Source organism: Oryzias latipes, chromosome 10 (assembly GCF_053564925.1).
Source record: "Oryzias latipes strain Hd-rR chromosome 10, Olatipes_Hd-rR_3.1".
Lineage (NCBI taxonomy): Eukaryota > Metazoa > Chordata > Actinopteri > Beloniformes > Adrianichthyidae > Oryzias > Oryzias latipes.
Window position 1 is genome coordinate 8379936 of NC_136246.1, and position 25075 is coordinate 8405010.

The 25075-nt window shown below is 41.0% G+C and overlaps 2 protein-coding genes across 6 annotated transcripts in view; one reads left to right on the forward strand and one right to left on the reverse strand.

Annotated features, from left to right (window-relative positions):
• Positions 1 to 347: 347 nt before the first annotated feature.
• On the reverse strand, positions 348 to 10268 carry maea (macrophage erythroblast attacher, E3 ubiquitin ligase). 4 transcript variants are annotated; one of them, XM_004073014.4, is made up of 9 exons: positions 10111 to 10267; positions 6988 to 7170; positions 5152 to 5355; positions 4823 to 4945; positions 3011 to 3087; positions 2461 to 2569; positions 1238 to 1371; positions 905 to 1100; positions 348 to 824 (listed from the first exon to the last, which is right to left on the reverse strand). In XM_004073014.4, exons 1-9 carry the CDS (start codon positions 10177 to 10179, stop codon positions 729 to 731), a joined length of 1191 nt encoding a protein of 396 aa, XP_004073062.1. In that variant the 5' UTR covers positions 10180 to 10267; the 3' UTR covers positions 348 to 728. The 4 variants fall into 4 exon arrangements, with proteins under 4 accessions (XP_004073062.1, XP_020562046.1, XP_020562048.1 ...); XM_020706387.3 differs by lacking the exon at positions 10111 to 10267 and adding an exon at positions 9228 to 9570; XM_020706389.3 differs by lacking the exon at positions 4823 to 4945 and having other exon boundaries at positions 10111 to 10268.
• Positions 10269 to 21610: 11342 nt separating this feature from the next.
• Positions 21611 to 25075, forward strand: part of ctbp1 (C-terminal binding protein 1) — a 28465-nt gene continuing 25000 nt past the window's right edge. For both annotated transcript variants that reach the window (XM_011479843.4, XM_004073016.5), the window contains exon 1: positions 21611 to 21962. In XM_011479843.4, coding sequence (XP_011478145.3) covers positions 21923 to 21962 — 40 coding nt within the window. In that variant the 5' untranslated portion in view covers positions 21611 to 21922. The remainder of the gene's footprint in view (positions 21963 to 25075) is intronic.

Consider the following 25075-nt stretch of genomic DNA (forward strand, 5'->3'; position numbering starts at 1 on the left):
TGCCAAAAGTCCCACGCATAACTCAGAGGCAAATTTCTGCAGAAACTATGTCTTGGAAAACAACACAGGGGTTTTGATTTAGACTAAAAATGATTGAAAGACCAATGGGAACACTTTAAAAATAGATCAAGTCTTGTGTTGATGAGGCTCATCTACCTTAATAACATCTACATCTCTTGGTATCATTACGTAAAGCAGCATTAAATAGTAAACAATCACGTTATTTTGTGTCATTTTAGTAAACTAAACCGTCTTTTAAACTCGATCCATTTGGGAAAATAGGAATCATACCAAATACTAGTTAATAATTTGTTGGCATTTAAGTTAAAAGAAAACAAAAGCCAAAGTTAAGATCAACAAGTTTTTATTTTGTTTTAGTAAAATCAGAACATTTATCTAACAGAACTTCAATCCCATCAGTCTTCACTCCTGATAACAAAAGGCCTATGAGATCATGAAAATGTTGATAGTCCATGTGCTTGAACAGATCAAATACCTTCTAGTCACATCTAAAACAGCCTGAAAGAACAAGAGCCCAGTATCTGTGTGGTAAAAATGGAAGGGGGTGGGGGGCACTCGATCACCTAGTGGCAAAGGGACGTTGAAGACCTGCAAATGGAGGAAGGGCACTGGATCACAGCTCCACTGTCGGCTCAGGGCAGACCTGATCACAGGAGATGGACTCTGGGCCATATTTGATCTTTTTAACACTTAAGCCATGTGAGCGATCACATGATGTAGACCTTCTCCGCCTGAGAGAAGTTGAAGACTTCTTTGGTTCTGGGACAAACCACTTTGTCATCTTGGCGAATGGACAGAAGGGACTGGTGGAGGAAAAGAATCAGATCATTACGTTTGATGGAACTTCGTGGTCAGACGCCGCTCTTATTTCAAGCGTACTTACATTGTAGCCATAGACATATCCATTAGGCAGCATCATGGGGGGGTTGTTTTCATTCATAACCTCCCCAGAGATCTTACACACTAGTCTAGAGTTGGCACAGTGAGCCATGGGTAGTGGCTGGGCCAGTTTGTTCAGAGATTTACTGCACACGGGGCAGTCTGGGTTTTTAGAGCTACCGTCCTCTTTGTAGCATTGACTGAGGTGGGCATTAAGGATCACAGTTTGTGCCTTTTACAGGAAGTTCTTTCACCCGACTTATATTTGCATCTTTAGCAGGTTTAACAGTTGAAATCATCACAATAGCAGGAGTTGAATCGTAAAACCAAAGGATACGGTGTCTTGATGGCAGACAGGCCAGCCTGGAGAGTGATGGTGAAGACGGAGTTGTTGCCCAGCTGGTGCAATCTGTAATTATCATAGCGGAACTGCTGAATCAGCATCTTCCAGCGGGCTGGATCCAACAGATCCTGGTGGAATGAGGAAGAAGGATACGGTCATTTTCACAAATGACTGCTTCTATAAATCTTCCCCAAACACAAACATGATAAACTGGGAGCCCATCATTAACTTGAGGCCGGTATTACAAAAGGTTTGCATGAGTTGGACATTAGGAAACTTGATAACATACACGAAACAAACCAGATTTGTCTATTATTTCCACTTTTGTTGTTGATTAATAGGCAGCATAGGCATGTCTGGCAGAAAGTCAAAATGAATTACCACGGTAATGTGCTTTATGAAACACAGAACAGCCTTTAGTTAGATGTTTAGATCTATGCTCAGCACACCGGAAAGCCCGGTGTTAACAGACAACTTTACATCCAAATGAATGCAGTCATATGAGCAAAGAGGAGGCAGGAGGCACCACAGAAAGCCACAGAGAGACTGTCGTTTCTGCTCATGCAGAACATTGTGGAATGCCAGAGGCAAAAATCCTTGGAATCTTAGAGCTGCTGGATGAATTAAGAGCTGAAACAGAACTGCTCTTAGTTATTATGGCTGACATTACGTCCCAATTCGCTTTCCTTTCCTCTGCTGCCAGGTTCTGAACTTGTATTTCTGTAGTGCAGCTTCCGTTAAGTCCACATCTCTCCTCCAGAGTGTTCCTGCACCCACTCACACGGGTAATTGTACAAAACATATCGCTTATAGAATGCAATAGCTGATTGCTAAACTAAAATGAGTAAGCTAAACTGGACATCCCTGCCCTTAGACCCTCCTTCTCTGTAAGGAAAAACTCAATTCTACTAAAACATTGGCTTGAGCATCCCACCTTCACACTCACATCAAAGAAAATTATATAAAAATAAACATTTTTAAGGATGGTTCCATTTGTCCCAAAAGGATCACTGTCCTTCCTGATCGTATTCAGTAATCATACATTACTTCTTGTGTGTCATCTGCATACAATCGTCCCCTTCAGTCTTGAGTGTTCAGGAAAAACAAACACTTGGAGGATGGAAACAACTGTTATATGAAGGTTCCTCCAACTGTTTGGATGGATGTTTGGGGCTGAAGTATCACCCAACAACGGATGAAAAGACAATCAATGTTACCTTATAAGGAGAGACGTGTGTGTCTGATGGGAAAGCGAGCATTCCCATCACCTGCCGGACCTCATCCAACTGTCCCCCTTCGGCTTGGCTGAAGTGCTTCCGTGCATGCCTGAAACAAACAAGCCCCGTGACGGGAAGCCTTAAAGACACACTCCAACGAGAAACGGGGTTTGCTGTTTTTAACATGTTCTTGTGAAGTTTTCTGATGACGGGGGACTTTGTACAAAGAAAAGCTTAAGACTGCCTTTCTGAGTGTTTCTTCCTATTATTGTTCTCACTGGGGACACTTTTACAATAGATCTAATGATGATTGGAGTGGGACTTTAACCCCTTCATGCCTAACTTTACTTCCAAATTTATAAAAATATTCTTCAGTGTTTTTTTTCGGTTCAGGGCGATGCTAAATTTAGTGGACTTCTGGAATGGTACGTTGCAAATAAGCGACATATGACGTGAAGGGGTTAAACTATGTTCTGCTCACAGTGACGGTTAAAAGACACGGACTAGCACACTTAGGATGCAGATGTGTGCTTGTGTTGCCGAGGAGTACCTGACTGCATCCATGCGCTTGTTCTGTCTGATGAGCTCAATAAACTCCTGGATTCTGAGGCTGAACTCCAGACAACTCTGAGAAAAAAGAAGATGCTGTTGTTCCCTCACTCATTCAGGTATTTGTTGTTGTTGTTGTGAATTTGTTTACTGTCTGAACATTTGTAAGACCGTACAGGCACATGAAGGACGGCTAAACATTCGGTTATAAAGCTTCTCAGACAAAAAATCCAAAGTTATCTAAATGTTAATATTCTGGACGTTTTTTCTGAAGTAATATGCAAATCTCAATTGACAATTTCAATATGCAATTCAGGCTTGGAATATGAAAATACATTTTCCAGTTTAGAATTCTTAAATATTAAGATTTACAATTGAATATGACAATTTTAAGAATAAAACATGAATGAGGGCGGACACACCGTTTAGTTGAGAGGAGGAGAAATCTTCCATCGTCTGTGTTAGTTAGGATTTTCACTCCGTCGTAAAGACAGATCTCAGGTAGGAAGTTGGAAGCGGGATTTAGCAAATTTAGGGGAGGTGGTAGGCCCCGCCCTGATGAGCGTCTGACAGCATTTCTATTTGTTTTTTGGCACACAAAGCGTAATGCTATGCAAGTGAAAATGCATAACACCAGGGGGCGTCATTTTGCAATTTCATTTGAATTTAGACACAAATCCATTTTGGCATTTGAATTACAATTCAATAGATTACTTTGAAATGAATTTAAAGTCATTTTCTAATATTGTATAGTAAATATGGAAAACGTATTTTCAAAATAAAAGCAAATTGCATTCTGACTTGCAAATTGCATTGTTATTTGAATTATTACATTAAAAACCCACAACAATTGAAAATGCAGTGGTTTAGTTTTTAAATGGTCATACTGAATTGTAAATCTAGATAACTCAAAAAATATATGGAATAGTATATGGTAGTACCATGACATCTAAATGAAATGTTAGCATTAACGTTAAACATTTATGTTTATTCCTATAATAAGCTCATAAAATGCAGAAACGATTGGAAGAGTTTTCTAAATCTGAGAAAACGCAGCTGAACTTTTTCATTTGGTTCCTCTTGGTTGCTGTTTTTATCTCAGACCACGTGGGGGGGGGGTATTATGAGGCATTTCAAAGGAGTTCTGGACTCAAACTTCTTCACAGTATGAAACTGCTCTGCCAGAAATGCCACTGCTCCTGCAGAGAGCGAGACAAAGAATCCTGGCCGGAAAGCGGCCTTTAACCTCCTCTCTGCTCCTCATTTTCTCCTTCTTCCTGGCAGCTCTGTGGCTGTGGTCCATTGCACAAGTTCCAAACATCTCAAAATAACCCATCTTTTTTTCTTTTTATTGAAAGAAAACATCTAACCAGGGCAGTCCTTTAGTTCTGCTGGATCCTTCACTAACAGAGATGGACATCAGCTGCTCTGCTGTCTGTCTTGTCTTTGGAACTTGAATCTGACTCTAAATCCCACATATAAGGAAAACTGTCTCAGACGTTTGCACTTAGATTCTCTATTGTTTCTCATTCCTTCTGCAACTCATCTCTTCTCCTCTTTTGTCACAGTAATTTGCTTTTCTGAGCCCAGGTACTTCAACTCTGCACATCTCTAACCTCAGGTCTGAGCAGATGATGTTTTTATCAGTTAGCCTGCAGAGAAAAATAGATGAAGAAAACTATGTCGACCTCACAAATCATCCTAAACTAAAGATTTAACCTCTACTTTGTCTCAACCAAGTAACACCCTTTTTTTCAATAAAGCCCTCTTCTTCCGAGCGGTGCTTCAAAAACGCTTCAGTTTCCTGAACTACCTTCATTTTGCGGAGGCGGGACTTGTTGTCATGGCACCAGGCCAGACAAGTAGCCGTCTCCTGCCTCTCCAGAGACTCCTCCACCTCCTTTGCTGTGAGAAACATCTCAATGTTGACCAGATCCTGAGAACACGACAAAGGCTCTGTGTTAACGTATACATATGGAGCCGTCACACAGAAGCAGAACATCACAGGAAAACGTGTTCATTTCTCTCTGACCTCCTAAAACATGTAATTGTGTAAATGTCTGCCCGTGTGCTGAATGCAGAACTTTATCTCCATGTTTAGTTGTCCTAAAACTAAGGAACAACAGTAGTCCACATATTGACCTCGATGCCGCTCTGCTTGGCCAGTTTCACAGCAGTGTTGTAGTAGCCACAGCGCAGCAGATGCTCCACCATCATGCGGTCCATCCGTTTCTTCTTCCACAGGTTGACTGAAGCCGGCTGGTCACCGCTGTGCTCCTTCAGGTGCTCGATGCGGCGCTTGCACAGCTTGGCGCTCTCGTCCTCTGCTTGTATGGACTCTGCAGCCTTCAGGTGACACATACAAACATCAACCCACAAAGAGGTCAACAAAAAAAACCAACAACAATAAGTAAAAGATAGGAAGTGAATACTGGCAAAGTTGGAAAGAAAAATAAAGTTTTCAACGTCAGTAGTGTATTTTTTTCAGGGCATAAGTTGTTGTGGCTTTTTTTGTATACTTTGGCCGGGGCTGCAACCGGTACTCAGGAGCGAAGTACGTGATTAAAAAAAAAACACAATAGGGCCATGTGGTTCCTATTTTACCACTAACTAGCAGCAGGTCTGCGTATCATACTTGTAGGTGACAGAAACGCAGAAGAAGAAGCGCCGCTAAGTCTGACGCCGGCCTTGGCAGAGTCGTTTCAAAGCGACGCAGAGGATGAAGAATTCAACGGATTAATGACCACAAGTGATGTAGAGAGTTGACTTATTAGCATATTCTTTATGCTATGTTATCTAGCTAAACAGTTACTGTAGTAAAGTATGTGATATATTCCATATTTGGATTTCAAGATGAAATGTTCTTGGTTCCGTATTTTGTTAAATAAATGTAAATGACTTTTTTCTTCATTGTGCGTTTTTTAGCTGCTGTGATTTAAAGTCCAAAAAAGAGAGTACAGATAACCTGTTAGTCAGAGGCTGAGTAAACGCATTAATAGACAAACACATAACGTGTTGAAACCACTGACTGTATAAGAGAACTGGACTGAGTGAGTGAGTCGTCATCCATAGAAAATGGTTGGCTTCATTTGGTTGGAGCCAGATGTCAACTCAGTCGCCATATTTCGGATGTCACCATGTTGGAGCCAGACTCCTCCGCCAGTAAGGAGTGACTGTTTAGAGTCGGCCTGAGTCAACGTTTCTATGGCAAACGCTCGCCAATCAGGAGTGAGCTTGTTGTAAGGCCACACCCCTACCACTTGAAATGTTTATTTCTCGATAAAAGTCTACAGGATTTTAAGTACCAGCGGGTAATTCCTGTTTGGAACGCAAGGAGGGGGAGGTCACTCAGTCCAGTTTTCATGTACAGTCAATGATTAAAACAACGTGGTAAAAAATAAAAAGCAGCAGCCCTCCTTTGCTTTTCTGTCTCAGCCCCTGTATTCATGATGGATAATTCCCTGAATATCCAACTCAGCCTCATTACAGAATCTAACTCCATACCACAGTCTGAAAGGATACCTTTCATCTAAAAGTAAAAACAAGACTTTTCTTCCTATATGTAAACCCACACTGAACTCATCTGAAAGCACTGGTTGTCTTAGAAACGGCTCTGAAAACAGGACAGAAAAAACACCAACTCCTGTCTCCCACAGGAATAGCTGGCCCAGACACGCTCGACAGGAATGTTAACTGCCTGCTTTGCCTTGTTTGTGATCCATTTCAGTCCAAAGTGAGCCTCAAAAGGCTGAAAAGCTAAATTATGATCCTCACAAAGCCGTCTTTGTGCGAGTGGTTGTGTCGGAAAACAAAACTGGCAACCACAGAGACAGAGGAAGAAGGGAAACCTTGAATTCAACTTGTTGTGAACAACGTGGACACACTTAAAAAAAAAAAAAAAGTTCTGGAAAGCCTGTCAGATGATGGTGTCAGCTTTGAAAGGCTTCAGCAGAGCGTTTCTGTGGGTGCATTCCTCACCTTCCTCTTGAGTGCGCTGAGTTTCTCCACCACTCCGTCCAGCAGTGACACCACAGAGTCCACAGCTGGGAAGCTGCTCAGAGTCTTCTCCAGCTCCGCCACCACCATGGTGACGTGACTCGCCTCCCGGTCGATGTTCTTCTGAGCCGCTCGGAAGCGTTTGTTCAGGGTCTCATATGGCACCTGGCACATTAATACATATTAGAAAAACAAAATAAAAAGAAACAACAGCTCATAGTAACAATTTGCAACTAATATTTTAATAGTATATAAGAATGGAGATTAATCTGTGATGAAAATAGTATATATAAGTAAATGTCTGACAAAACCTGTGTAAACATGACCTCTTTCACTGCACACCAATCTCTCATAATTTTAGTTATAAAAAAAAAAGGACTGAATCTTCATGATTATCTTAAACTGAGATTGACAGCAGCTTCATTCATTCCTTTGTCTGCAGTGAAAAAAAATCAGATTCCAGTGGAAATGTTCTTCTGGCCTTTTTCTGAAAATGAAGCACGTAGATAAAGAAAACTTTGCATTTCTGAGTTTTTCTTTATGGAAATCGTTGTGCATTAGATGCAAACAAAAACATGTTTGAAAAAGATCATATTTGTTATGTAAAAAACATGCTGGCCAGGTCACAAGCTCCCTGCTCTGCTCCATTCTGATGCATCCACTGACAGACTAACAGATCCATGAACGTCTCTGTTTTGCTGGTCTGAGCTGGAATCTGGATCTAAACCCAACGACTGGATGGCTCTGATGTTGCTCATCTTTTTTGTTGCACTGCTAATGTTAGCAAGCAGGATAGCTTGTAGACAGAGAGCTCTCAGAAACGGGGGGGAGAGGAAGGGCGCAGGACTACTCCGGGCAAACAGTCCAGCTCACAACTCTAAGGAGAATTTCTGATGAACTCCTGCCGCTCTGCAGAAACTACATCCTATAAAATAACAGGTTTTTTCATTTGGGCTAAAAGCGGCATAATCATAATTCAAAGATCACTGGGAACGCTTTTCAAATAGATCAAATGATGGTTGGAGGGGGGTTTTAAAGAAGGCTTCTGTCTGGCATCTACACAGCTGGAGTTTAAACATTTTCAAAGACATCTTCATACTAGAGTTAACATGCACATCCGGCAAAATGTAAACCAAAATCCAAAAACAATGGTAGAAGATTTGAAATGCATTGATCAAAATCAGAAGCAGCTATCCTTTCATTCATTGCAGCTTCCTCCTCTCTTTCAGTAGAACCGGCAGTTCCACTTTAGGCTAAAATTCTGCACCAGAAACAGGAGGCAGACGTCGTCGGTAAGCACTGATTGGTTCAAATCGGTCGGAGTCTATAGCAACCATTCTCGCCAATCAGGCGTAAGCATGTTGGATCACAGCCTTCCCACTGATAGCAGACTCTGGGAAATCTATCCAACCCTTCAAATGTTGAACCTGAGACCACCTACCAAAAGAAAGACGGAGTGAAAGATGTTTATCCATCTATAGAAGTCTATGGGATTGTGGCTTCTTGGAGCCAGAAGGAACTTCCTGTCTGGAACGGCAGGTGGAAGGGTTCACTCAGTCCAGTTCTCTTCTACAGTCAATGATCAGAATGGAGCAGAGCAGGGAGCTTGAGGCACGTCTAGCGTGTTTTCTACGTTGCAAATATGCTCGTCATTTTTTAAGCAGCTTTTTTTTCATCTGCTCCCGATTCCCAACAGTTTGAATACAGAAAAGCCCAGAAAGGCGATTCTCTTTATTCAGGTCCTCCATCAGAAAAAATGAGACAAGAAAATGTTAAAAACACAATTTGTAGAGTGAGTCTATAAACTCAAAGCAAACCAATGCAAACGTGGTTACAATGAAGCCACAACAGGTAATCTGTGACGACAGACAGAACATACTGGATCACTACCATCAGCACTGCATCATACATGACTGAACACATGATGCTGAACACACAGGCAGAGCCATTTTAGCACACACACATATGGATGTGTAACATACACGTTTTCCTTTTCACTGCGTGTCCATGTGACACATCCAGATGCACCATGTTCAGCCTGTGCTGAATGGATCCTGATGATCACCAGCAGCTGCATCGCCCCCCCATCCTAAAATGGTGCCCATCATCTCGCTGCAGACGCATCCCAAACCACCACCACCACTATCCTGACACAGCATCCTCCCCCTCCTAGGCTGGAACGCAACGCCGCTTCTTCTTCATTCCTCAGAGGCTGTACTCACTTCAGGGTTGAATGCGGCGGCGCGCTTCGGCTCGAACAGCAGCCCGGGTTCGTTTCCGCGGCGGTGTCGCAGTGACGCCGCGTGGGATGGAATAAGAAGAAGAAGAAGGGTGCGCGCGTGCGGCAGGCTGGCAGGGTTTTCCTCACTGGCCATTATATGAGGAGCAAAAAACGAGGCAATCCTGATGACACTGCGCTTCCCCCCTCCGAGCGACCGGGATGTACAAGCCCCACGTCACGCACCGGGTGGGGGAAAAATAAATGCAAGCTGAAGCTCGCGACGAAGGACGGCCAGTGGCGGCGGGAGCACGCCACCGGAAACCGTGCTAGCTTAACGTTAACAGGCCAATCACGTTTTCATCATCATCATGTCATCTGGTTGACATTGGCTTCCAAAAGGAGGCGCAGTCCACCAGTTATTCCCCGGGTCTCTGTCTGTCTGGCATCACGACGAACACGCTGTTTTACAAGCAAACTTCCACCTAAAACACCCGTTTGTCACATTTAAAAAACAAGAACAATGCAACAGTTTCCTCTATTCACGCCTCAACAAATATCAGCGACGAAACGTGACGCAAAAACGAACCACAGGAATGATGAGCTAAGTGCTCTGAATACCAACACACTGGTGCAAAGCTAACAAAACAAACACACAACGGGTAATGGCGTATATTTAATAAACAAAGCTCTTTTTAAAAAATATCTATAACCACTGGACTGCATCCACCTGGGTAGTCTTCTGCTAACATTAGCCTCCCTGTCAAGTTCCTCGCCAAACCAGCAAATATTTCGATTTCTTTGCAGGCAACATCGAAGGTAAAGCACACTATACCAGCAAAACAACAACTGCGCTTTCGTTATGCCCCCGTTTCTCCAGGTTTTACCTTCAAGGTTGGATATTCTTGGACTTTGAGGGCCATGGACAGTTGAGATGCTGTCTCCTGCACCGCCATCTTGGTTCTGTGGTTTTTCTGGTGGTTGTTTGTGTGCGCGTTTCATTTTTTTACGCTCTTTTTCTCCAACCACCCAGAGAGGGCTCCCTGCTCATTACTGCCACCTGGTGGCACGGTGCCAGAATGCAGGCTACATCTGTCAGCTGACGGCTGACCAACACAAAAACAAGGCACATTTACCTAAACATGTGGAATAAAAGAAAGCAAAAACAGTCAGTACTCTTTGGATAAACTGCAAGTGTATGTTTGGCAATTTTTTACAGGTTTGCAGCTCTTTCACATACCCTTTTAAGCTATGTTCATATTCGAACAAATTACAAAATGAGTAAAGTAGTAATAACTAAAAAAGTTATGGGTCAAGTTGAATGTTTATACTGATCTGTCTCCTATTAGCAGTTTGCTTGAAGAAAACGAAAAAGAAAAGTTATGTATCTCTTGGTAAAAAGTAGTCTATTGAGGAGTACTGCAAGTATACTACATTAAACGTGAGTTAGTTAGTATAACTTAACGCTACACCTACATAAAGTATACTTGCTAGACTCAAGTAATAAATAAACTTCAAGTGTACAACTGTTTGTAAAGAGGTAAAAGCTTCTTTCAAAGAATCAAACCTGAAGAAATGTTAAATAAAAATAATGAAAAATCTCCCTAATATTAACAATTTCAATTTTGAGAAGAATCAAAAGAAGCCCTTTTTTTTTTTAGCAAAAAGGAGTACTCTTGAATTTTATATTAGGTATATTTGAGTATAGGTATAGTATACCATGGGGGGTATTCCAGAAAGCATGTTATGCCAGTTACCACGGTAAGTTTGAGGGTAAGGAAGTTGATAACTTCAGCTTTCGATTCCAAAAACAGAGGTATGTTTCAGGGTATGCTTAGTTCCCCTGGCAACTCATGCTCTGAACATAACCTGGTCTGGAGCAGGTTTAGTTGAAGGTAAGTTTGTTTTCAGAGAGGTGAAGCAGCATGGCGTGTCCATTTGAAGATGATTTAGTGGATGAAGAAGCTCAGATAATACTTTTCCACCATGAGAGGGTGATAAGACCACATATGGATGTTGGAAAAATAAACTTTTTTACTTTGATCTAACTTAATTATTTGCTTTAGTTAAGATAAATCATTTTTTTAATTCAGCTTAAAAATAGCACGTAATTATCAGACATTTATTTTACGGTACTTTCATCCAAATTAATTCAATGAAGTAGGTGTAACTTTGGTGCTGCTGTTAGATTGGCACCGCAAAGGATTGTGGGATACCATTCCCTTTGCCTGTCTTGACGGATTTGGGTTTAAGTGTGGGTTTTTGACCAAATGTGTTTAGTTGTTTAGCTGTAACTGTGTATTGTCTAGTTGTTTGTCCTGTTATGCTTAATTATTTCTGCACCATGAGTGAGAGGGAGGGAGAGGATGATGAGTTTATTTAGCACCACTAGGGAATGTACAAACACATTTAATTTTTGAGAAATGATATGTGAATACATGCTATATTATTAAATTGTTTCTTTCTTTTTTTCATTTGTTATAAAAATGAGTATATCTGCAGGCTCAAACTTAGACATAAGAGACTTCAAGAATTATAATTAATTAAGGTGGAAAATGATTTAATTGAATTGGAGTAATATGACAGTTAGATAAATGTGTAAATTTGAGTTGTATAAACACTAATTAAGTTTTATAGACGTAAGAAATTAGGTTGAATAAATTTAACTCAATTACTTGTTACCAATAGAAGTAATTCATTTAAGTTGGCAAAATTGGATAAGTTATATATCTATGCGTCACAAGGAAAATAAGATCAGAAACTCGTGCGTTTACTTTGTTCTCTTTCTCCAAGCAGAAACTCTTTCTTTTGATGTTGCAGCCGTGTTACTTTTTTGATGGTCTTATAATCTTCATACGCCGTCATTTAAATCTCAGACTCCGTCTCACTGAAGTATAGCGCTTTCTTTTTTTTTCTCCACGCGTTTCCATGGTGACTCTGGAAATCAGTGATCCATTGAGAATGTCTTTATGTACCTGCTGTGCACGTGCATTAACCCAGGGTTACCAAGTCGAGCGTAATTACGCCAACTCATATCCGGTCTTTTGGAACCAACATACCCAGAGTTAGCAAGTTCAGGTGGATTTCAGCCAGAGTTCAGGGTTAAAGTCAGGCTAGTTTAAACATGCTTCCTGGAATACCCCCCACATGTGTAGTGTTTGTATACTAACTGAATACTTCTTCACACTAAATTGGAAGCAATTTCAATTTGTAGACAGCTTATAAAATGTAAACTTTAAGTACATTGCCTCACTTTTTATTTAAACTATTTTAGTACACTAAAATAGATGACTTTTTTTTGCCAAGGGAATCTATATCTCCCAACATTCTTTTGTTAACAATAAATAAACAAACTAGTTAGTGTTACACAAAAATATTTTTTAAATTGTGATTTTTCTTCAGATATACTGTCTGTTGTGCCGGCACATTTTAAATGAGGTTATTAAGACAATATAATATTCTTTTAGAAAAACACTGTGAGAGTATTTATGACTTCAGGGGAGCAGAACATCTTACTGGATGAAATGTGCAGGTAAAAAAAACAAAGTCAAATCAGAAAGGTGGTGCTTTAACCCGCTCAGATATGCAATAGATTTGGACCAATCTGCTTAAATGTCTACATTTGACTTCCTAAAGCGTCAAAGTCAGCTATGTTGTGCATAACTGTTGAAATAATTATTATGTAAAAGAAAGCTGTTGTTATTGGACTATCATCGAGAACCAACTTGCAATAAAAATGTATGTTCATCTTCATTTGGTTTCCCACATGAGCCTATACCAACTTTACCTCTCAGGTGGTTTTGCTACAGTTTTGTTTTTTGTTTTTTTTAAACTTTATAGCTATTTTTGTGAGTCCTTAGCTCTTTATTTTAATGTTTCTCCTAAAGAGGCTTTATTGATATTTCTTACTTTTGAGAACAGGTAAGTATAAAACTTGTTTAACTCCAAACACTTACATACAGAATATGACCAATCTAATCTGAACAAAACGGATGAAATCATAAATGGAAAACAGAGGACATCAGCTTGCTGGGCTGAAACAGTTTGATTAAATCTTTTTTTTTTCTTTTAGTGAGATCAATTTGACAACAGACTAAGGGTCACCTAAAAGCTTTTAGATTGTTGAATAGCCCTCATCTTTAAAATATATATAAATTGCAGATCATTTTAAGAACATAAAAGGCTTCCTTAAAACCCTAAACGTGTGTAAAAGAAGTGAAAAGAAAACGTCATGTTTTGAAGCAAACCCATCTCCTCCCATGATGCATCTTCCTGAACAAGAGCTCCTTTACTGTGGGAGCTCAGCTCCCTCCCCAGCTGCAGTGGACATGCTGCCAGCGGCCACAGCGGGCTGTGCTGATTGGCCGTCTCCGCTGCTGTCAAAGACAGCTGGCCCATTATGTGGTGAAAGCCGTATAGCCCACCAGCTTTGGAGCAAAGTGCAACAGTGGACACAGAGAAAGGTGATGTAAGGTTCGTCCTCTGTGTTTGGATGCTGTATTCAGGGCTTCCTGTTTGCTGTCGGCGTGTTAAGTGGGTCTGCACACCTTCCCATTGCACTGTACTGAAGATCTGATGAGCTAACCAAGCTAACTGAGGGGGACGCTCACTGTTACCAGAGCTCTTCCTATTGGTTTGTTCGTGTGATTGGCAGGACTGAAAAGTGTCTGCACTTCATCTGACCATTAAGCTGAGCATCTACTCTATTCAAAAGTGGCTTTTAAAGATATTTTCAGTGAACTTTGATACAGAAATAAGGGATATGTTGCACTCAGCAGTGTTTTCTGAACTTTAAAAACGGCATCAGGGCCCTGATTTGATCACTTAGCTTATAGCAGATGGTTGAGATTTCTAACAATTCATTCATGCATTTAGTAAAGACAATCAGAGCAAACTATTTACGACCATTTTCCTTCTGAGCTTTGATTTGCTGATGAATGAAAGTGTGGTCAAACCTTTAATTTAAAGTTGTTGTTTTTTTGCACTTTTCACCCAATTCCGGTTCATTTTGTTTCAAGCAAAACCCTGATAAGGATTTGCTGACATTAGTCTGCCTTAACTTTGAAAAGTCTAAGCAGAAGTGAAACACTTAAGAAAATCTAAACCAAAAGTTGGACTAAAACAAAGAAAATCGAGGCTTACAATGTCATAAGCACAGACTGAATATGAGAACTGGACTGAGTGAGTGTGACATCATTCACAGAAAATGATTTACTTCAAGTCAAAGTAAACTTTATTGTCAATATCTATAACGTTTTCACATACATATAAATTGAAATTCCGTTTCTCTCAAGCTCCAGTCTAAACAGGGAATCTAACTTGAAATTACAAAATAAAAAACAATAAGACGAAAAAAATAAAGTGACAATGAAAAGACAAAAAGAAGTGACTATAGAAAGAGAAAAATAAAGTGACTGTAGTATTGTAGTAATCCTTGTAGTATTACTTCTAGCTTCAACTAAATGAAGTCAATTCGGTTTCCATTTTTTCGCCATACGGACACTGCCATGTTGGAGCCAGACATTGTCAGTGAGGAGCAATTGACTAATTGATTTAATCGATTAATTCACTTTTGTTGTTTCAGATGACCCATGTATTTTTGGGAAAATGGAGATTTTATTTTCCCAGCTCTCTCGTCTCTTGCGCTTCTGTTGTTCAGAGTAAAGTCAGTCCGCTGGTTTCTCGCTAAGTGCAGATGTGAAAACAACAGCAAGAAAAGAGGAGCTTCTTCCACGAGGCTGAAAAAAATAAATACCAGCGCACGCGCCGCAAGAAGCGCCCCTCCAGCCCATAACTTGTGCTAGTTGCCTCTGTGTAGCTTTAGTTTAAGATGGCAGGGTAGCATTTGAAAATGTTTACCAAGATCCAAACAAAACTGGCGGATGAACCTGTTGGACTTACAGCAGCAAGAGATAGTTTCATAAAAAGCGTTGATTTAGAGACAGCGGTGTCGTTACACACTGATGATGCTACATGTTATCATGCTAACGGGCTGTTCCGTGTGTCTTCATGTGATCACAGACCGGTTTAAAGTCAGACTAAACTTTAAGACGTGGCGGATAAATGCGACAAAATTAATTCATTTATAAAAACTCAATTTTATAAACACAATAAGAGGCACTTTGTATGGAACTTTATTAAAGTGTCTTTGTAACATTACAGAGCCGGCGTTGAGCTGAAAAAAGCCCCCCCTCATCGTGAGAGCGCTGCGTCTTTACGGTCAATGGCAAGAATCCAAAACATGATAATTTGAAAATGAATCAACTGGAGGCAGAATTAGGAAAAAGTGCTTTTTCTGGCAATCTGCTCCCCTTTAGTAAATCTGTCCTTGTTTTCTCAATAGCTTATTATTGGATTTTCCAGCTGGTTCAGACTACAGGTGACTGACGGAAACCCCTCTTTTCATGGGGGCGTTTTTCAGAAGGAAAACAGAAAAAACTCCTTTGGGATTGAAAATCAAACATTTAATAGACGGTGTGAAAACGATAAAAGCAGAGAGCAAAGATTGATTAGAAATCAAAACAGGAGTTCTATAGAAAAAAAACAGTTGTTGTTTTCTGATGTTTTCATGATGTTGTGAGTTCCTCGCTGTTTGCATTTAACGTAACATCACGTTTTAAAATAACACCTATGATATCGTTTTTCTTTGTAAAATGGAGCATCAAACCACAAACAGCAAAATCTGTTTCAAGGCTGTTGCTACCAAAAATGCTCTGTCGAGTGCGTTCTAGTATTTCTCTTTCTGAAAAGCTCAAGCTAGCGGTAGCTCCCAAAACATCTGCTGCATTGATCTGCAAACATTTTCACAGCTTGGATTTAGTTGAACTTTGTGTCAGAGCCAATTTCCAAAGGACACCTTAGAATAAAATTAGTTTTTGATAAATTTACTCCATTACTTGTTTGTGTTTTGTGTTAATTTGTGTTAAAGTAAGCAAAAACATTGAGAGTAAAAAAATATCAAACATAGAATGAAAGAATTAGAGATTTTATTTTTTGCCATATCGACCAGCTCCTATTGGTCCAAATCAGTCTGAGTCACTGTTTCTATGGCAACCATTCTTGCCAATCAGCAGTGAGCTTGTTGGAAGTCCACACCTCTACCCTTAGCGGGCTCGTGAGAATCTGTCAATCAACTGTTTAAATGTTCAATGTGAGACTGCATGCTGATTGATCAGGTTATAACTTGAGTAATTTAAACTACAGGAAAAAAACAAGAGGATTATAAAGAACATGTTAAAAAAATGTATCAGAGCAAGTATGGTTATTCTGACCAATAGAATGACTGAGTAACAGCTGTTTATTTCTCCATAGAAGTCTATGGGATTTTGGCTTCTTGGAACCAGCGCGTACTTCCTGTTTGGAATCTAATAACCCTAATTGACTTCATATGAAGAACCTGGATTTTTTTAATCTTCAGAATAGACAATAGATATTCACTGGTTATACATTTAATATTCCTATTTAGTTATTCTCTCCATGTTCTTACTCAAATATCTTAATAGCGTCTTTTTTGGCATGTTGAGACTTTCTCCCTTTCAGCTTTTTTATAGCTGAAATCCTTGGAGTTTCTTTATGCATTCAGAACATCTATGTTCTTCCCATTTACTTTCACTTTGACGAAACTCATTTTTCTTTGACTCAGTTCCTGAGTTCGTGACTCATTTCTGATGCATATAAACCAGATGTGTAGTTATTTGTGTTCTTCTACTCTCCTAAACGCTAACCTATTTCTAGCAACAAGAGTAAATGGCACAAAATGTACAGTAGCATAATTCTTAACAGCATTCCTGACAAACAGTGAACCGGAGTAGAGACTAGAATTAAAGCAAGACTGAATAATTCATCTCACATCTGCTCACGCTGATGATGCTTTGTCTTTATTTCTTAACTTTCCTCCAGTCGTTTGTCTTAGCTAATCGTTTATTGCCCTCCTCCCTTTCTTCCTGTCTGCTCCGCTCTTCTCTCTTTTCTCTCCCTGCCTCTTGTACATGAGATAGATAGATTCTTCACGCCTGGCGGATGTTCCTCTGCCTGCTGTAGATATCCCAGCCGTGCTCTGCAGTTTCTGTTCTGTAGTGGCATCTTTATTGTTCCGCACTTCCGTGTCAGCATCAGTAAACCCAGTTATGTGTGAGCCTGTTCCACACGATGGGTTTTTGCTGCAGTATGTTCAGCCGAGTGTGTTTTTCATACATCCATGCCTTTTCTGCTGAAACTACTGAGCTTACAGTTATGAAGCTCACTTTGCCAGTCCTGTTGGGGTTAGATCAGGGTTGAGTTTGGATCTGCATACAGTCAATCACAGTCAGTGCAGGGCGTCTCATGCATTGCCTGTCTTGCGTGTGACAGCAGCTCTTTGCATTATGTGTTGGTGCATCTGAAGTGTAACCCGTAACAAACGTGTTCTGGGAGCAGCTGCTTGTCTGAGCGTGCATCCGCTGCGCCCGCAGTTGTGCAGGCGTGCATCCTTGCAGGGGCTTGTGTGTCCGTGTGTTGGTGATAGCTCACGGTCTAGTTGGCTGTCAGTCTTGATCAGGCCGGCGGTCGGGGGGATTCAGCCGAGGCTGCAGCTCGTCTGGCCTCCGCTTGGTGGATCTGCCGAGAGTGAGCCAAACCATTAGACACGCTGCAGTGACTCCACAGAGCCGAGAGTAGGAGGCAGGAGATTCATGATGGCAAAGCACGTGATGGAAAAACAAGAGGCCTGAAAAGGCATGGAGGTGGGGTGAAGGTGTTGGAGCGTGAATCAGACTGAGAGCAGTAAAATAAGGAGCGGGGGGAAAGACAAGGAAAGGGAATAACACTTCAGAAACCCCAAACTGCCTGTGATGATCAAGGTGGTGGTTAAAAACCAGTAATGAGAAACTATTTCCTGCCAACTTCCCCCTCAGATTAAACATAAACTCCCCTCCTTTTCAATCTTTAGAAAACCCAGAATCTTAAACCAAAGATAAGGAGAAACGTTTCCGCATTTTTGATATTTGACACCTTCTACATGAAATCAGTAAAGCCGAAGCTTCAGTGTGCAGTCTTTTGTAGGAAATAGGAAGTTATTTTTCATGAATTGGAATGAATGACACACTCACGGCTACCACTGACTAATTCCAGAAAAAAAGGAAGGTTTGTGATTAATTTAAAGACCCACTCCAATCATCTTTTGATCTATTTTAAAAATGTTCCCAGTGGTCTTTTAAATATGATTATGCTGTTTTCTAGGACATAGTTTCTGCAGAGTGGCAGTAGTTCATTAGAAAATATGTCCATCATCAGGAAAAATGCTACAAGAGCATGTTAAATATACCATTTTCACTGCAAAGGGCAGGCTTGATGTTAAAAAATATCGAATTAAATAACCAAATTGTCATCCACTACTGATTCGCTCTTTGTGTCATTTTTGTGGTATTAAGATACATCCAATGTTTTACAGCAAATAAGGAATTTTAATACAGCGAAAAATACATATGAGAACAAGAAAGAACTGAGACCGGAGGTTTCTCTCAGTGTTGAACACTTTACAAAGAAGTACCATAAAGGCCCAGTTTTGGCCTTCATGATGTGTTCGAACCAAGATCCTCTGATCTAAGAGCCCCTGCTACTTTCTGGATGTAAATAAGCCTTTGGTCACATGCACCTCCATGAGGGTTGAAGCGTACGGGTGCTGCAGGTTTTTTGGACGCGTGGAAGTTTTGCAGAGGAGTGGATGCATCTTTAAAGGGAGAGCAGATGTGTCTTATGGAACGTACCATTGTCGTAAGGCAGGGGTGTCAAACTCATTTTCACCGAGGGCCACATCACTTTAGCGGCTTTCCTCAAAGGGCCGGATGTAACTTATACATGTAACTAAATGTAATGAAAAATAACTAACTACTAATTTATGTTGAATAACTCATTATTTATTATTATTTTTAAAGTGACAATTACAGTTGCATAGAAAACAAATGTTTGGTTGTTACTCTAGCATAAATTATTTTAAATTTGATTCTTTCAGGTTAGGTTATATGGACAGTGTTTAAGTTCTTATGTTTAGTTGCCCAATCCGATATTTCAAGTCCAATTCCCCCTAGATATGAATAAATACAAACTATTTTTTTATTTTTATTTTAAGAAATTAAAAACTTTTATGCTCTCGCGGGCCACATAAAATCACATGGAGGGCCACATTTGGCCCCTGGGCCTTGAGTTTGACACGTGTCGTAAGGTGTGTGTACTGACTCCTTGCTGACTGTGCACGCACAGGTTGCGCAGGTGATACGCAACCTGTGCAGGATGTTCACACAAACTACACTCTAATTTCCTCTTTTCTAACAGCAAGGCTGTGCACCAGAGCGTGCAAGGGCTCTTAAAACTGGGTGTTATTTGTTCACTATGTCCTGTTGCCCACAGCATCCCTGAAGAAGAAAAGCGTGCATGAAAGTTTTCACTTTACAGGCTCATTGACCATTCAATGACTGATATTTTTATACCATGTATTTGTTAAACAAGCCTGTTTAATTGATAAAATACTGTAGCTGCTAAATACCCATCAACTGTTAGATTACACTCTGCCTGTCACAAGAACAGGCAGACGGCTGGATCCACGTGCAGTAGGTTTATTAGCTCAGCTAAAAGGCCATAAAGCTAAATCAGGGTCAGACAGGCAGGGGTAAATAACAGGCATAAGATCATCAGAGGAGAGACACGGGTAGTCAGGATCCAGGCGAGAGTCACAGCAGGCAAACAGAGTCAGAAACAGGATCAGGAAACAGAAGATCAGATCCAAATGTAAAGAAGGCAGAGTAGCACAAATAGTACTTCTACCTGAGTTCAGCTCAGTGCAGAGCTTAGGTATGCTGTGGTTGATGAATGAATAAGAGTCAGGTGTGCGGCATCCAGGAAGTGTGCACTGGGGTTGTGACCAGAGGGGGGAGGCAGAGTTCTGACTTCTGACACTGCCAGATTAGTGAAAAAAGTACTAACAAAGGTTCTGTTTTTACGTGTTTTGATATAGGACACAAATATCAAAATTATCAGGTAGCTTTTGAGGATGTTGGATTTGTTTCTAAAACTTAATATGAAATTAGTCGTAAAAATCCCTCATGATGACTATTTGAAACAATAATTTCTTTAGTGAAGCAGAATATTATCCAAATTTTCCCTTGTTGACGTGTAATCAACTTTTTTAATTGATCTAATTGTTAACAACATACCAAATTAAGAAGCCTGACACAGAAACATCATCAATCCTCTTTTTTTCTTTTACTAGAGACACATCAGACATGTACAGACGGATGTGGGATTGAACACTGTTCCTCTTGTCAGGTGAAGGAATGTGCCTCCAGCTTTGACGCTTTTTGTTTTTTAGCCTCATGGGAGTGGATCATACAGTGACCTTCATTGTGACAGTAAATACTCACCAACCCATTGGCACATCGAGTCACGGTGACTTAGTGTGCAGATAAATATCAATGCATGATGAAGTTCTGCTCTGTTTTCAGAGCGATATTTCACCCCCACCACATGCTCAAAACTCCCCAAAACCTGCACACACCTTGTGCTATCTTAGATGACCCCACCCTTACATTGACGTGTTCTCCCTACCATGACAAAGGTGGATAAAGGTGGAAAGATTTCATGTAATCCATGGACACCAGTGAAGATCACAAATCATTGAAGAAAAAAAGGTTCAGAGCACTGTAGTGGGTCTAGATGACCCAACTCCCAATAGTAAAGTGCCTAGGATAGCACAAGGGTTACATGAATTCCTGACATAGGGATTGATGATCCCTCAAACATGGTGAAATCATAGCAGGAAAAAGCCCAAAATTGAAAATCTCTTATGGGGCTCAAACAAAATATTTCAAAATCCACAAAAAAATGAATCATCAGAAAAATGCCAAACAACATGTTAAAAAACGCAGTTTTCATCAGAGTGGGTCTTAAAACAGTAAAATGGATCATTTCATTTTCCATTTTGACAAAATTAATCTTTATTAGGAAAAAACCAAAATGTCTTTGAGGAAAGACACAGTCACTCTTTTGTGTTTTTTATTTATTTCTGTAAAGATCCAGACTATTGGAATGTACCAATATTCCCAGTTGTTGGAGTTCTTCTTCTCCTTTACCTGCAGCTTTGTAACTGCATCGGCCTCAGGACATCTCGTTGGCGTCTTTCAGGAAACAAAAGATGAAATTTGGCCAGCTTTGGCCCCTCCCATTCCTGCTCTGTTTCGCACACACACACACACACACACACACACACACACACACACACACACACACACACACACACACACACACACACACACACACACGCAAAAACGTTCAGAGTGAGAGTCTCCCTCCCTCCCGCCGTCTCCTTTCCACGCCCTCCCAAGTCTCAGCGAATGTGGCAGCTCTCTCAGTCCCTGCATGCAGACATTTTCTGGTTTTTGGGGGCAGCGGCGAACGGGAAGCAGACAGGTTAATCAGCGCCACGGAAGGGGAAGGAAGTCGCGGAAGGGAGCAGAGAGGGGAGGGAGGGGGGAAAAAAGAGACAGCACGCAGAGGGGACGGAGGGGGGGGGAGTGAGAGAAAGAGGGGGAGCACATGTGTATGCTTGTCACTGAGGGGCTGGGAGGAGAAGGACTGAGGGGAGCTGGCCACCGCCGCCATATGCTGACTGGATTCCTGTTCATGCGTGCAGCGTGAAGGTCTGCGAAGCGGCCGGCCGGGGATCACACCATGGGAAGCTCACATCTCCTCAATAAAGGCATGCCTCTAGGTAAACAACCAGCCCCCTCCCTTTACGCGTGTGCGTGTGTGTGTGTGTGTGTGTGTGTGTGTGTTAATGCTGTGCACATTATTGTACCTTTATTCTCCCCTCCCCCTTCTTTCTCTTCCTCTACGCTCTTTTCCGTCTCTTCCTTCTTCTCTAAATTCTTTTTGTCTTCTTCTTGATGGCGCCAGAAGAAACGTTTTCTCAAAAGCCCCTCGGTGTGCCTGCACGCTCGAGTGTGTGTGCGTGAAGGCAAAAAAAGAAAAGAAAAAGAAAAGAAAAATCGAGGGAAGGCTGCCCGAGCACCTCCATTTGCACCGGCAGAAATAGATTCTTGCTCTGCCGCGAGGGTAGGATGAAGGACGTGACACATATTTCTCTGCCATTCTGCTTCAAGGAAGCAGAATGGCAGAAGTAGAGACTCAGGATTGGCAGGCGGACACACACACACACACACACACATACACACACACACACACACACACACACACACACACACACACACATACACACACACACACCGACACAAGTGGAACCACACACACACACACACACACCCAAAGCTGTAGAGATAAATGCATCTTGTGTGAGTCGCTGGAAAAGACCATTCTAGAAAAAAAGGGGATGAAGGTAGGGAAGAGAAGGAAAAAAAAGAAAAGTGAAGGTGCGGCCGCAGCAGGAGGGTGTGAGGAGAAACAATTATTTACCCAAAAAAACGAAGAAGAATTCCACGGGTGAGCCTGTGAATCTGCAGGACCCACGTTTCCCACAGACCAGAGCAGAGATTTGAAAGATCAACAGGCTGCGTCTTTTGAGAACACCCAGGGGTTCAGAGACACCTCAGAGGTCTTCTATTTGAAGCCTCTTTCCTTTGGAGCTCGAAGGAACAAAGAGAATCACATCTAACAGTCAGAAGCACTGAGACTCCTGCGGGCGTCGGGTTAGTTCTGACATTACTGAAGTACATAAACATTCAAACGGTGCTAAAACAAAACCCGGCTGTTGTTCCGGTTTGAACGGATGACACTGGATTCATCTTCTGAACGACAACGGCTGCAAGATGTGCCTGTTCCTGTCGTCTTCTCTCCGAAGGATTGTAATTGTTTGTTTGCTTCTACCAATACCTCGGTGGAAACAGTTGATCTCATTTGTCTTTATAATGCCAGAGTTTGGAATCCATCAGAGATTTTGAGTCTGATCTCAGCTGGTTTCATCTTAGAGTTTCACTCCCAATGTTGCCCCCCCTTTGCTTCCCCAATACGGGGATTACAACCAACACCTTTTAAGTGCTTTGTAACATAAATGTATTGGCCATTATTTTTATACTTGTTGGACTGATCTGGAACAAATGGGATTATCAGGGTCTGGAATGTTTGGAATAACTTGGATTGGAACAACTGCTCAATGTCGTGACTTAACGTTTTTTTGTGTAGATTCTTGAAACAACCTCGGTTGTGTGTTGGCACTTTGTCAGTAAACTGAGTTATATTAAAAATGTGAGAATGACTTTTTTCTTAAAGACCCAGTCTGATAAAAATGTTTTTTTTGTTGGTGTTTTTAACGTGTTCTTGTAGCATAGTAGTAGGTTTTGGGGCTGTCATTTGGACTTAGTTTTAAGGTTCGAAGACGTTTCACCTCTTATCCAAGAGGCTTTGTCAATTCTGAATTAAAACTAAGTCCAGATGACAGCCCCTAAACCTACTGTTATGATGGAATCAACCCTGGATGAATGAGAGTCTTCATAGACGTGTTTTTGTAGCATTTATTTGATCATGGAGGACAAATGTGAAGAAAAACTGAGGCTTAAAATTTCATTTCTGAGTATTTCTTGATTCAGATTTGTGGTGAATCAGGAGCAGATGAAAAAGACCAATTTAAAAAAGCTTGTAGTAGGTGCTACATTCAGTGGGCCATAAGCTCCCTGCTCCGCTCCACTCTAATGCATCCACCTGCAGACAAATAGATCCGTGGATGTCTTAGTTTCTGTTGCACCAGTAATGTTAGGTTGGGGGTGTGAGGGGCTATAAGTACCAGTAGCTATAAGTTGGTGGCGCCAACGGTCGTAGACACATTTTAGAGGTGAACCTTTAATGAACTACTGCTGCTCTGCAGAAACTACGTCCCAGAAAACCACACAGGTTTTTGATCTGGGCTAAAAACAACATAATCATAATTAAAAGACCACTGGGAACGCTTTTACATTAGATCTAAAGATGATCAGAGTATGACTTTGAGCCTTAACATTTTGATGTTGGTAATCAGAAGCAGGGTGCATCCAGACACTAGAGCTGCTCTATAGCTTAATAATAACAGGATACTTTTTTTGTTTTTCCAAAAAGAAGACCCATTTAAACTGAGCCCTTTTTTAAAGAGATTTACAGATTATCCCAAAGGTCAATGATCCAGTTTGTAAACCTTTGTGACAGATCCAAACACAGAACGATCTTCAAACTGAATGGTAACTGCTTTTTCATAGAGAAATGATGGCTTTAACTTTACAAATAACAGTGTAGGAATTTCTGTTTGACAGTGAGACAAAAATGGTTCTGAGCTAGAATTGGTTTATCAATAAGACTTACAGTGAAATGTCTGAACAGGCCACTATGTACTTTCTAAACTATGTTCCTCATTTCTCTGCTTGGATTTCTGAATAAAGTCAGCGACCTTTAGGCTAGCTAACTGAAGCCTGCAGCTCCCAAACGCCTGTTCTCTCTTCACTGTTGGTACAGAGTGTATTGGGAACAAAGGCAGAAAAACCTGAAGTGCCTCTCTGAGACAGCCGGTAAACGAAGGACTGTTTGTGTGTCTGCCAGAGCAGGAATTTGTGCGTATGAGCAGACATCCATAGGGTTTGTTGAGGCTTTTCTGTTGTTGTTGATGTCATGAAATAAAAGCCATAGCAAGAGGGGAACATGGAAAGTTCGAGAGTAAAAGTGAAAAAGAGAACCCAGACCATCAAATCAGCAACAGGTGCAGATGTCAGGGCTGCTGAAAGTGTGTAAACAGATATATTACATAATATGCATGCAGTGGGATATGCATTTGCAGAAAGCTTCACAGCTGAGTTGCTGTTGCAGCTTTTGCAGACACCTTTACAAAAAATCTAAAACGTGTTTTTA

What these genes read in the sequence shown, in the direction of transcription:
- maea (XM_020706387.3), bottom strand. Translation starts at nt 9,380, where the DNA reads ATGGCCAGTGAGGAAAACCCTGCCAGCCTGCCGCACGCGCGCACCCTT. An exon ending in CTGTCTGCCATCAAGACACC is followed by an intron (nt 1,101 to 1,237) that starts GTATCCTTTGGT and finishes TGCCCACCTCAG; the next exon opens with TCAATGCTACAAAGAGGACG. An exon ending in GATATGTCTATGGCTACAAT is followed by an intron (nt 825 to 904) that starts GTAAGTACGCTT and finishes TTCCTCCACCAG; the next exon opens with TCCCTTCTGTCCATTCGCCA.